This window comes from Eptatretus burgeri, chromosome 12 (genome assembly GCF_056783735.1).
Source record: "Eptatretus burgeri isolate ZD-2024b chromosome 12, Ebu_testis_v1, whole genome shotgun sequence".
NCBI lineage: Eukaryota > Metazoa > Chordata > Myxini > Myxiniformes > Myxinidae > Eptatretus > Eptatretus burgeri.
Window position 1 is genome coordinate 41,547,132 of NC_140972.1, and position 14,244 is coordinate 41,561,375.

Consider the following 14,244-nt stretch of genomic DNA (forward strand, 5'->3'; position numbering starts at 1 on the left):
CCGTTACCCGATATCAAAATTTTTGTTTCATCAGGGTGTGTCTTTGAGTAATATGTAACGGTAAAATAATAAAAGATGTGTACCCATAGGAATAGGCTTTTTGACCACCTTTAAAAGTCCTCGACGGTGAAAGTTAAAACACCATGTAAAGCTGAGTTGACGTCAGTTAAGGTTCATTCAGAATTTATTGGAAGCCAATAGGAAGTCAGCCACCCACTCGTTTGCTGCAAACACTGGTCCCATTGTATATTCAGGATTTGGTGATGTCATGCATATCGAGAAACAATTGACTACCAGACACGCAATGTAGAAGATTGAAAGCAAAGTCTAAGTATTCAGTCTAGCATGATGCTGATTGAGCAGCTCTCTTTCGAAATGCTGAAATTTATTTATGTTAGTTTTCAACAACGTTAGTTGCATCTTAAAAGCTCATATGCCAAAAGTCATTCTCGTGCCATGTGTCCAATCCAAATGCATCGGGACCATACTCTGTGCAGAGCGTTGGTGCTGCCAAAGTAGTCTCCTGGGCTATTGGGCACAATCCTGGATGGGTCATGTATCCTAGTTCTCAACAAGCCAACAGTAGTTTCAATAATCTTTACAATTTTGTGCTGCTTTTGAGAGTGATAGATGATATGTAACTTTTAGTTTGATTTTATTTTTGGTTTTGTTTTACTTCAGTTTCTATATTTGCATTTGAGGTCTTTATCGTAATGAGCAGCTTTAAGGCTGTGTATTAAAATGGTAAAGTTATTGACTATCCCCCCAAAACTAGCTTTCTCTTTCATACACCCTCCTCAATTGCTACCCTACCCTCCATTCTATCTGCTGTACACCTTCTCTTCATTTTTTGGGATAATTTATATCATTTTACTGTCACCCCAATCCTCACCACTTTTGCTTTTGCATACTTATTACGTCGGTACCTCGATGATCCTAAACATTGAACATGTACAGTACATGAATAATTTGTATGAAATATAACAACCCTATTATACTGTATAACCATAAGCTCAAATGCCATTCCATATTAACTCGAACTATGCTGTAATATCAATGTAAACTTGTATATTTTGGTTTCCTTACTACATTGAAATTGGACTTGGCCGAGGTAGAAATACAAACTCAGTTTTTACCTCCTGCTGGATATAAAGTGCAGGTGCCAGTTAAATCTGGCCATTGCACTCCTTCCTGCAGTCATTGTTTCAATGACCTGATTCAATGACCATCTGGTTTATCATCTGGGTACTGTCCCTTCTTGAGGCCTCGACCCTTCATACCCAAAAACATTAAATGGCTGATTCCAAACCCCCATTTAGTCCAAAGGTCAACCAAGAGGCATATATGAGAGAGAGACAGAGACAGAGACAGAGACTTAGAGAGACGTAAGCAGAAAGGCAGTGAATTTACCACGCATCGAATACAGCATCACGTGAGTGGTACCTCACCAAAATAATCCATCAATTCCAGAGAGGTCTGAAAAATTCCTCAAAAATAAAAAGTGGAATAGTCATCATTCGTGTTTTCATATCTAATCAGAAACTAGCTGAGGTGACTGTCTACGGCAGTGATTAAATTATTTTGTGCATATATATCTTTACAATTTAATTCGAGGTTAAGTTTCCCAAAAAAGTCACGTTCTCATTTTGATTTATGAAAATTACAATTCTTGGAGTTTCAGCGACTCCATGCATACATAAATACATACTTATGCCATAGCTCCATTACAGTTTGATGATGATGATGATGATGATAGAACAACTCTGTCAAACGTCAAGGCTCTATTTAAAGTGTCATATAGTAGCTATGTCATATAAAATAAATTTAAAAACTGAATAATATAACACACAAATTATGAAAGCATAATTAATGAAGGAAAGTGAATTAACAAAAGAAAGTGAAAAGGAAAGTGATGATGATCGTAAGACCGACAAATTACCCTGGGATCCTGGTATGTTATCCATGATATTTGGCAATCGGATGTCATTAATATTTTGAACTTCTGCCTATTTTGCTTGTACACTCCTTGTTGAATAAACTCAGTTTTGATGGTTTGTTGAAAAACAAATTATATAAGGGTAACATTTCCTTCTGTGTTGCAAGGATGAGATCACTTTGATTCCGAGGTATTCTAGTAGTGAATAATGTGTAAACATTTGCAACACAAATGCACAAGCAATAAATAATAATGAAAGAAAAATCACCTTAAGGTCATAATCAGGTGTTTGTTCAATTATGAATTTCTGATTATCAAATAAAGGAAACGGCACCACCTTAAGAGGTAGTTTATTGACTTTCCTCCTTTGTCATGCTGCTTTTCACAGTCTTGATATCATCTCATACAGCCATCATAAGTCTCTGGGTCAAACAGGCAATCCTTCTTTACAACAAAACACAGCATCATGCTCACTATACCATTCACAATGGATACGGAGGTGATAAAATCGTTCTCTGCAAAGCAATGGCAAAAATGCTTTTCGATGATGGTTAATGGAGGCTGGATAAAGCTTTCTTTTTGTTGTTTGTTTTTTTCTGACAAGCTCAGTGAAGCTTCATTTTTGCTCAAAATCCTACAAACAAAATGAAATCTTATGAAAGGCAGTTTGTAAAATATAATTCACATAAAAGGAAAACTATATAGGATTAAAAAAATAAAACCAGCTCAACTTTGTTATGATTCTCACAATGACTGAAAGATTTGCTCCAAGCCAAAAATCCAAAGGTTTTTGTGGTTTTGCAAGTAGTGTCTGCATAAGTTGTATAAAGGGAATATTTTTCAAAAATGCTGCCATACCTTATTGAAGCTATAACCATCATTGTTTTTAGAAATGTTCACATTTAATTATACAAATATAAAGTTGTCTTTTTTGAGTTGAACATTTAATTATCCAGATAAATGAATTACTTATCAATTGCCAATATAACTTTTAGTACTCACTAGACGACCTGTGAACCCGTTGGGTTCCCGTTGTGACAGCGGTTGATTAAAAAAAAACATTTCAAAAAAAAAAAAGATAGCTCCAGCAAACTGTACCGCTGAGGTTGTTTGCATTGATCAAATAATCCTGAAGAGTACTTGACTGAATCGGGAATTGATTTTTTCATAATTTTTTTTCGTTGCCCGATTTGTACGAAACTTGATATTGCGCGTCAATGTGAAAAAAAAAAACCGGAGAAAAGAAAGTCCAATAAATTATTGTGCATAATCTTATTAACACAATTATAATTGTTAATTAACACGGAAGTATTAGATCAAAATCTTCTTCTTTCGGCTGCTCCCTTTTATTTTAGGGGTCGCCACAGTGGATCATCCGTATGATCCGCATAGTGAGTTGGCACATGTTTTACGCCGGATGCCCTTCCTGACGCAACCCTGGTCGCCTGTTATGACACAGGGATATGGTACACCTATTTTAACCAGGGTATACACCGGCCCAGTACACTGGTACTCATTTCACCAACCTCAGAAGGATGACAGGCTGAGTGAACCCCCTGGTGTATTAATTCAGTGGCCCAACGGGGATTGAACTCAGGACCTTTTGGATCCCAAGCCACTGCCCTAACCACTGCACCAACACCAGGCTTTGGAAGTATTAGATCAAAATGGCGATGTTTATTTTATGCTTAAAAATAAATCGTTCTTTGTCTCTAGTAAATGTTTGAGATTTTAAAATAAATCATTTCAAGAAAAAAAAAGATAGCTCCAGGGAACTATACCGCTGAGGTTGTTTTCATTGATCAAATTCTCCCGAAGAGTACTTGACTGAATCGGGAATTGATTTTTAAAATAATTTTTTCATTGCCCGATGTGAATGAAACTTGATGCTGCACACCGCAGGAGAACGGTGAGTAAGGTGGCCCTAAACTTTTTGCGCTATCGTGTACCGTTTTGGCTGTATTTCAGGAACATACATATAGGTACATACAAGATGAGAGTTTTAGTAATATATAGATTACCTCCGCCACCGAAGATGGAAAGAGGTTATGTTTTCACCCCTTTTTACCTCCACCACCGAAGGTAAAGGAGGTTTTGTTTTCACCCCTCTCTGTCTTTTTGTTTGTTTGTCTGTTTGTTTGTGCACAGGATATCTCAAAAAGTTGTGTACGGATTCAGACGAAACTTGGTGGAGAGGGTGGAGAAGTTGGGTGTGTAGCAAGGAAGAATTGATTCGATTTTAGTGAAGATCCGAATCAAGATCTGGATACGAGGATTATTTAATTTTCTAAGTGATTCTTCACCAATGAGGAGACAGGGATAAATTAATAAATAGCACGATATCTCAAAAAGTTGTTGATGGATTCTGAAGAAACTTGGTGGATATGTTGGGTGTCTGACAAGGAAGAATTGATTCAATTTTTGTGAAGTTCCAAAACTGGAACTGGATCAGATAATTTTTGAAGAGATTCTTCACCATTGGGAGACTGGGATAAAACAATATATAGTACGATATCTCAAAAAGTTGTGGACGGATTCGGACGAAACTTGGTGGACATGTTGGGTTATGTGACAAGGACGAATTGATTCGATTTTGGTGAAGATCCGAATCCAGATCCGGATACGAGATTTTTAGAAATTTCAAAGTGATTCTTCACCATTGAGAAAGGGGCCAAAAATGTTGTATCACATATTTCAACAAATTATTTGGCCTGACATGTTCTACTGGTCAGGCATTGCGTGGCGGAGGTATGCGCTCAACCGGGTGCTCTTGTAGTTTCATTATGTGCAACTTTGTATTGGTTTTTATCCCCCGCCGTGTGGCGGAAGGGGGGTATTGTTGTCACCCTGGTCGTCTGGCTGTCCGTCTGTCCGGGCGTCAACATTTATAGCTGTGAGTGCGATAACTCATAAACTGTTCACCATATCGATTTGAAATTTGGATCACACATGTACCACCCGAAAAGGAAGAACCTTATTAATTTTGGGCATGGTCGGATCCAAGATGGCCGACTGTGGCGGCCATCTTGAAAAAATGTTTTTTCGCCATATTGATTTGAAATTTGAGTCACACATGTACCACCTGAAAAGGAAGAACCCTATTGATTTTGGGCGTGGCTGGATCCAAGATGGCCGACTGGGGCGGCCATCTTGAAAAAAATGTTTTTTGTAAATGGAAAATGGAAAATGGAAAATGGAAAATAAATGGAAAACCGCTTATCTGATTTCAATTATTTTTGGTTACTACGTTCCTCACCCCCCTGGGGAACTTTTTCGAGATGATGACCAAATCGTATCTTGTTTCCAATTCACCTCCCTCATTATCTGGAATATGTATGACCTTTTTCATTCAATGGCGGGGGATTCCCCATCTCTGATGGTATATTTAATGCTTTTGTTTAAGTGTGACTTTTTTTATCATGGTCATGACAACTATATGTTGACAAAAAATGTAAATTATGGCCCATTCCACAGCATTTGACTAATGACAGTGGTTGGATTTTGAGAAAAGGTTATTCTATGCATCTAAATTCAAATTCTCCTTACCACAGTGTGTCCAAAGGAATGTGGGCGCCGGGCCTGCTTGCTGGATGGTCGCTGCTGCCACAAAGAATGCTTGGGTGGCTGCCAGGACCCAGACAGACCTCAAAGCTGCCTAGCCTGTCGTCATTACTGGCATGAAGGCCTGTGCTTGCCCGACTGCCCGGATGGGACATATCGCTTTGAAGGCTGGCGCTGCGTCACTGCAAAAAATTGCGCCAAGCCTTACAAATACTGCAACAACTCGTGTCTGCACAACGTCCTGCATGGGCGCGAGTGCCTACCAGAATGTCCTCCAGGTTATATACAAAATGGAACCAGGTAAGGCTTCCTGGTTTATATTTCTCGTTTTAATTAAAATTGCACATATATAGATTGATTCGTTTCTTGCACGAGGTTCTGTGTTTGTAACTGAACTTACAGATTAATCGCTGTTGATGTTTCTTTTCAGATTGATGGTTCTTTCTAGATTTTGGGACCACAATCTTTGATGATGGGAGGGAAACTATGGGGTAACCTTCCTGGGTCAGATTGCAGTAGTATATGTCGGGGTGGTGCTGAGGTGTCATCCACCAGATGGTGGTCTCCTTGGGTTAACCTGATGTGTTCCCTTTGCGTCGGTGCCTGGAATATCCTATCCCTAAAGCCTGTATCTCACTGGGCTGCGACAGTTCGCGACTAGTTGGAGACACAAAATTGCGATAAAATAGCGATAATTTTCACTTGGAATCACACTGAATTTCTTTTTGCGTATGTCTCACGAATATCTCCCATTTGCATATGTCTCACGTCATTGAGGACAAATTGTGATATTATTACGAAACTCTCAGGGGTCCCAGGACAGATTATCATTTTTTTCTCCAATCAGTCACAATTTAGTTTCATAGGTCGCCAATCCCTCACAAAGTTGTCTCACATTTGTCGCACCTTGTGACTCACGGAAACTAAATTGAGAAGGGTTCGAGACCGGTTCAAGACAACCGCGACGGCTCGGCGACTATTTTGAGAGAAAATTTGTCGCACAAATTTTTTGAACATGTTCAAAATTCAAGCGACGTCATGCGACGCGCGAGGAAATTGAGAACCACCGCGAACATTTTGAGACATTTTGGAGAATCCCGTTCGCATTTTGTCGCGAGCTGTCACAGCCCAGTGAGATACAGGCTTTAGAGAGGATGATCAGCTGTCTCTGTTATCAACTGAGCTCAAGCGTTTAGGCATTGGTATTGCAGCACTCTCTGAGGTTCAGAGACCGGATTGCGGCGAGATCATGGCGGTTGGTTACACTGACTATTGGTCTGGTCGCTCTCATGGTTACCATTCCCAAGGAGTTGCTGTAGCTGTGTCCAATAAGTTGACTCCAATGATAATTGAGGTAACACCAGTCAACGAGTGTATTATGAGACTAAGGATTCGTCACTCCTTGGGTGTCATTTCCCTGGTCTCTGTGAATGCTCCGACTGAGGCGAGTCATCTCACTGTGAAGGATGCATTCTATGCCACGCTGGAGTGTGTGGTTGATCAGTGCCCCAGGTGAGATACACTTCTGGTCTTGTGGGATTTCAATGCATCGACTGGAAATGATGGGTCCAATGGTTATGAGGCATGTGTTGGTCCCCATGGGTCTCGAACTGAACCAGAATAGTTCCTTGACTTTGCAAGAAGTCATGGACTTAGGGTGGCTGGTCCATGGTTTCAGCATTCACAGGCTCATCACTGGACATGGTATTCCAACGCTGGTGGTGTGGCAAAAGAGATTGACCATGTGCTCATTGATGGTCGCTGGAGAATGATTCAAAACTGTAGGGTCTACCGGAGTGCTCATTTCCTCAAAACTGACCACCGGCTTATTGTAGCAACTCTGACGTTCCAGGTTAAATCCAGGAGAATGGTCCCATCCCAGCCTCGGCTGGATGTTGGCAAGCTCAAGGATGAGAGGGTGGCTGAGGAGTTTGCGAACAGGCTGAGTGGAGATTTGGGGGGTCTGGGTGCTTTGGGGGATACTGAAGAGTTGTGGAGTGCCTTCAAGACCACTGTCCTTGATGTTGCCAGGAGATGTCTTGGAAGTCACTGAAGGGTGAAGAAGTATTTTTTCTCTCAAGGGACACTGGATACAATTGATCAGAGTCGCAGGGCCAGACCAATGGCAGAGCTGAGCTGTTCAGGGAGCTGAGGCATAAAACTGTACATGCACTAAGGGTGGACAACAAGGCCTATGTGCGAGGAATCTGTAACGGGGTAGAGCATCACCTGTGGTCAAGTGATTCTCATCCTGCTCACAGGGGAATTTGCGCATTGCATTCCTCCAAGCCCATCCCTTGGTGTACTGCAGTTAGAGCAGAGGGTGGTGGTGTCTTGACGAAGGAGTGCGAAGTGAAGGCCCGGTGGGCCTGTTACTTTGAGCAGTTGTACCAGGATGATCCACCAGATTTTCATTTGGATGTCAGGGGTGTTGCAATCCTTATTGCTGATCCTCCAATCAACTGTGGTCCACCTTCGTTTGTGGCAACACAGGCTACGGTGAACCGGTTGAAATGGGGTAAAGCTCCAGGGATCTGTGGCATCCATGCTGAACTTCTCAAGGCTGGTGGAAATGCTGTACTCATGTCGTTGCATGCAGTTCTGTGCTCTGCTTGGAACACAGGCATCATCCCAACTGACTGGAAGAGGGGCCTTGTTGTGTCCCTCTCTGGAAAGGGAAGGGTGATCGCCAAGACTGCAACAACTACCGAGAGGTGATGCTGCTCTCAGTGCCAGGCAAGGTCTTTGCTCAGTTAATTCTTGATAAGGTTCGCCACCATCTGCTTGAGCACCAGCGTCCAGAGCAGTCAGGCTTTACACCAAAGAGGTCAACGATTGAACGTATCCTTGCTCTTCGGGTCCTCACCAAACGCAGACAAGAATTTCGGCAGGGGCTGCTCGCAGCCTATGTTGATCTCTGTATAGCATTTGATTCAATGAATCGGGATGCCTTCTGGAGGATTTTTGGTCTTCGTGGGGTGCCACCAAAACTGATCAATCAGATGTATGAACTGTACTCTGGTACTGAGAGTGCTGTGAGATGTGGTGATAACCATGTCTGACTTATTTCCGGTTGTTACTGGAGTTCGTCAGGGGTCCCCACACTTTCCCTATGTACTGGCCCCCACACTTTCCAGCACTTGTATGGACTGGATTCTGGCGAGGATGTTGGAGAGATCAAGCTATGGTGCATCATTTGGGAATGTCAAGATCTCTGACCTTGATTTCACAGATAATGCAGTTATCTTTGCAAAGACTCTAGATATCCTTTTTGGAGGCCCTTGAGGTGCTGAATCGGAGCCACTGGGATGATGGGGTTCCTGGGTCAAAAGGAAGATCAAGTCTTTCAATGACGTCTTGGATGCTGCTATCCTGTCTGTACCTGTTTGGGGTGAGGATGTTGAGGTTACGGAGAGATTCACTTCTCTTGGCAGTGATATTCATGTCTCTGCTGGCTGCGAGCCAGAGGTCAACAGACGTTTTGGTCAGGCCTGGGGAGTCATGGATTCACTGCATCATGGGGTGTGACGCTGCCAGTACCTGTGCAGCAAGACGAAAATCCGTGTCCTCAGGTCCTTGGTGCTTCCAGTCTTGCTTTATGGGTGTGAGACTTGGACTCTGATTCGGGATCTGAGATGGAGACTTCATTCCTTTGGTACCAAGTCTCTCTGGAGAATTCTTGGCTGTCGCTTGTTGGACTTTGTGTCCAATGAGCGGTTGCTGAGAGTGACTCAATTGAGATTTGTTACCTGCATAGTCCATGAATGTCAACTGCAGCTGTATGGACATGTGCCTCATTTTCCTGACGCTGATCCTATTCACCAGATTCTCTCAGCGATTTATCCTCATGAGTGGAGGAGGCCAATGTACCATCTACGTGCCTCATGGTTGCGGCAGGTTGATCAGCATCTCAAGGAGATGGGGATGGGCCTGGCATCTACCTGGGATAGCCAGACGGAGGCCCTTGGAGTACCGGCAGAAAGTAGACGCAGCGATGCACTGCTCTTGCGCAATGCTCCCATACCTGACCTGACCTGATGGTTCTTGAGCAAGTTGTTCAATTAGTTGAAAAATCGTGAAACGTTTTGTTTGGAAAAATAAATAAAATTGCAGGGAGGAGGGGAATTCCCAGTTCATTTTCCTTTATGTATATTGTGGATATCAACGTTTTTTTCATATATGAAAGCTCGTCCAATGTGATGATTGGGTGATTGCAGTAAGTTGCACATTTATTTTGCAGTATTTTTTTTTTTTAAACTCAGTGCTCTTGCTTCTTTTTGGGGAGCCATTGTTTCTTCTCAAATTACACACATGACTCAACTTCTCACTGTCAAATGAACTCACGTGCAAAAAGTTGGCAAATGTATTTGTAACCTCAAGTTTACAGTATGAGATGCACTGGCTCCCTGCAGGTGTGGCCAGGAAGGTAAAAGGTTAAAAGCTTTTTCATCAAGTTCAGTTTGCATGTAAAGCGGGCTTTGCCATTTTGAGATGCTTTCTTGTTAGTTTTGTTTATAGAAACTGCCTTAGAAAAATGCCACAATCATGTGGAACGATACTCAAGTTGCTATTAATATACACCTCAACATGGCGTTTTTGGAGTGCCTGTCCACAACTTGCTGTGTGTGGAGCAACGCGCACCATGGAGTGGTTGCGGCCAAGCATAAGCCAAGCAAGTGCAGCCGAACATATTCAACACAAATTAAGAGGAGGCTGGTGATGGAATTAATTCTGTTCAGGCTGTACAGCATTTATATAAACAATGTTCTCAAAGGCATGAAATGTAATGCTATTCCCCTCACTAAGTAATTTATCGTTCATTCACACTTTTCATAAAGTGTACCAAATAAATTGCAAGGAAAACTGCTTCATGACCCTTTGTGACATTCCCTTTGTCACATTTTCGTTTATGTGACCAAGAAAGTGGGGGGGGGGGAGGGAATTAATATGCTGTCCCCCCTCTCCAAAAAGTTGGGAGGGGGCATTGCCCCTTCCCCCTACCAATTGACGCCCATAGTTCGCAGCATTTGCTGCTTGTGCATGTTAAAGATCTCACGGTATCTTTAAAAAGAGTAGGCCATTGTATGCTGGCACCCAGACTAAATTCCAAATTCTTGCCTCGACTCTCCCACTGAGAAGGCAATGGTAGTCAAGGTCCAATTGTAGTCAATCATCGTCAAGGTTCAATAATAAGTAATTAATAGACGTACTCACGGTCCGACTCTCGTTCAAACAGTACGTAATTGATAGACATACTCACAGGGGTCAACCAAGACTTCACCTCGATGAGGGTTCACCATCCACCAATGTTTTTCAGTTTTATTTGCAGGACAGTATATACATAGATATCAAGTGAATCGGTTGAAAATTGACGATTCATGTGGCCTTGACCTTTGACCTTTTGACCTATTAACCTCAAAAACAATAGCCTTCCAGCTTGTCACTACCTCTACCAGATGGTGAAGTTTTGTGAAGATCAGAGTGAAAATGTGACTTGTAGGTGATTGACATACATCCAGACAGACAGAAAAACAGACTACAAATCACGCATAGGGCGACACTTGGCTCAACAGAACAAATGAGAACAGCACTCATTTGAGTGCATACCTCTGCCAGGCTGAACAATTTCCATTTTGTGTCCCACTGATAGGCCAGATCTGAATGCAGACTAAACCATAATCGAATCAGCTTGGTCTTGTCACCTAACCAACTCATCACCTAACCTAACCATAGCTTTGTCATAACTTGTCCACAACTTTTTGAGATCCCGTGCTCTTTATCGTTTTTAGCCCCATCTCTCAGTGGCGAAGAAACACAAAAAAAAACTCTGATTCGGATCTGGATTCGGATCTTCACCAAAATCGATTCAATTCTTCCTTGTCGCACACCCAACCTCTCCACCAAATTTCATCTGAATCCGTCCACAACCTTTTGAGATGTCCTTTTCACAAACAGACGGACAGAGACAGGGCTGAAAACATAACCTCCATCTGCCACTCACAAAATTTACCCGAAACCACACTCACAACAACAACATAATATGTAAGGAGATGCTCGCTGATTGGCTGAGAGTGCTTCAATCTCATTGGCTCTTGAGGTGGATGTTGCAGTGGTTTTGCTTCCTTGTTACACTGCTGTACGATACTTGTGGGCTGTTTCATTGACTATTTTCTTCTTTTATTGCATTTTTCTTTCAATTTTTTTTTTTATGAATATTTTTCCTTTAAGGATGATGTGAAACCGTGTTTTAAGAGATAGCATTATAAGAGGTATGATAGTATATTTATATGTAAACTTGTGATGGGTTTTATGCTTTTATATGCATTGCATCATGTACAAGCCATGAAACTTTATTGTCTCATTTGTTGGAGTTAATTGGAGGTGTTATCAGCAGCATAAAAGGGGTAAATTGCTGGAAAAGTGGGTGAGTCGTTGAGGCAAGGCATGTCCACACAATCACACCTGCACTGCCGAGAGGTGTGTGTTTTATACTTGCACTCCCCAAGCTTCTTAGATGTTTCACTTCGTCCCTCCACACCACACCTCTCTGGAACACTCGAGAAGCTTCTCTGAGGGCGAGATCTCGAATGCTACCGTGGTGTCGCCACATTTGATGAACTGTGGCTGTGGTTTCTCACTGAAAAAACAGCGCTTTCACGAGGTAATGGTCACCTTAAAAGGTGGACTCCAGTGCTGAAGCTGGTGCCGGATGAGCAGAGTGCGCTGTGTTAGAATATGTCAGTGGCTCGTTGTCGCACTTCTGGGATTGCCCATACTTGCTCCTGTAGGAAAGCTCCCATATAAGTGCAAGGCATCTTTGTCTCGATCTTCTGAATTTCACATCCTTCGCCCATGTCCTGGCTTTGTGCAGGATTTCCAAAGTTTATTCATTGACCGCAGACTCATTTTCCTTAAACATTTCCCTCATTTCCCCTTTCTTCTCCATGTTTTCAACCACAGAGAACCTGGCTTTCCAGGTTAAGGATTCATTTCTCAGTAGGAAAGGATAAGTTTGATTCTGTTTGCCCTCCATTCGGTTTTAGTGACCTTTAGATTTAATTTGGGGTGTTTTTGCATGTTAGTGATGGTTGGTTTTGTTGTTTAACTTGTGTGATGATCACCTCCAACCTGGAAGACCAGCAATTAAAATTTGAAGTTTTATTTCTGAGCCATCTGTTGACCAAGACTAAGAGGCATGAACTGCCCCAATTTTTGTATCGATTTCCTGATCCTAGATCTGCCCAACTCATCGTAGCAGGCTCATCATGTGCAGATGTTGGGATGGTCTTTGACAGTGGAACTGTCCCTGGAATGTGAGAACTACTGTCTAAAAAGAGGATTTCTTTTTACTTTACTTGGTGAAACATGCTACCTGAGACGATGACTCTGACAGGTTAAAAACCTGCAGTCATGGGCATGAGTTTTTCAAAAAACAAAAGTGAATTCCCCCTTGGGTAGGGCATCACCTGGCATGAGGGTTGGTGTAGGGGAGCAGGCACCAGAAGGTCGACATCCATTAACTACAGAGAGGTCTGCTGTGGGTGAGCAGGCATTGGCTTCTTATTCAACAACTGTTCTTTCACTTCAGTTGAGATGTAAGAGGAGTTTGAGATTTTGTTCTAAGAATGGTGGTAGCTTGGCAGAAAAGGGTAGGGAGATGGTATATCAGAAGAAGAGTGTGAGTGGTTTATTTGAAAGAGACCAGGTGTAACTGAAATAGTGCATTGGAGCGAGATCAGGAGTTAAGACTCTCAAAAGTGGCAGGAAAGACATAAGTAATTTAGTTTGTAAGATTTTGGATGGGGAGTTGACACAGCAGTTGGTAGAGGTTTTCAAGTTGATTCAGAGACTGATGTCTCTAAAACTGGTTGTTGAGGGGGATTTATTGAAAGTTATTTCAGGATTCGTGACTCAGGTGGGGTTCTGGAATAATGTAGAGGACTTAATTGGGAGAGGTTTTCCAGCAAAGTGGGACTGATTTTTGGAGTTCATTTGAATGATCATGTTGGTCATTGAGTAGGTGGTTATAAAAGTAAATAATTGGAAATGTATTCCTTCAAAATAAGTATTATGACAAAAATCCATTCTCCTCCCCCATTTCTGGGGGAGGAGAATGGATTTTTGGAGACAGGAAAGGGATTGGAATAATTTCTAGTAAACTCGTGCTTTTGTGAGAGGAAAGAGCATTTCAGGTCATCTTCTAAATTGAACCTCACAGAAGCCAGATCGATTATTTCCTTATGAGACAGAGGAATTGATGTAGGATCCTGAAATGTAATATAAGGATCTTGGGGAGGCAGTAGTGAATGAGCATGAGCAGAGGTTATTACTCTTACATTGGAAGCTGGTCAGAAAAGGAAGAATATGGAAAACAGGGTGTGGGAGCTGCAAAGTCCCAATACTATCAGATTTAAGGAAAATGGATGTAGAAGTCATAGATGTAGAAGTCAGGATGCAGGGGAGAGAGTGGAGGGGAAACGGAGAACATGGAGGCCTTGCTTGGAGCAGCAGCTAAGGTATGTGTGAAAACTCTAGGAGGTTGGACCAAAATATATGACCAATGATTGTGAAACTTGGAGGTTCAAGAGGAAATCAGACAGAAGACACAGACTGTTAAGAAATGAGAAAGTAACAGGCAGGATGATAGCAGGAGAAGGTATGGGGATAAGAATAAAGAAGCAAAGAAAGTAGTAGTAGAAAAAGAAAGTAGAAAGTAGTGGCAAAAGCCAGACAGGATTTGTATAGAG

General features: G+C 42.1%; 1 protein-coding gene across 1 annotated transcript in view; it reads left to right on the forward strand.

Annotated features, from left to right (window-relative positions):
• The window catches only part of LOC147015490 (insulin receptor-like), a 300,293-nt gene that overhangs the window by 162,551 nt on the left and 123,498 nt on the right, over positions 1 to 14,244 (forward strand). The window contains exon 3 of the mRNA XM_085850275.1: positions 5,488 to 5,797. Within this exon, the coding sequence (XP_085706401.1) occupies positions 5,488 to 5,797 (310 nt within the window). The remainder of the gene's footprint in view (positions 1 to 5,487; positions 5,798 to 14,244) is intronic.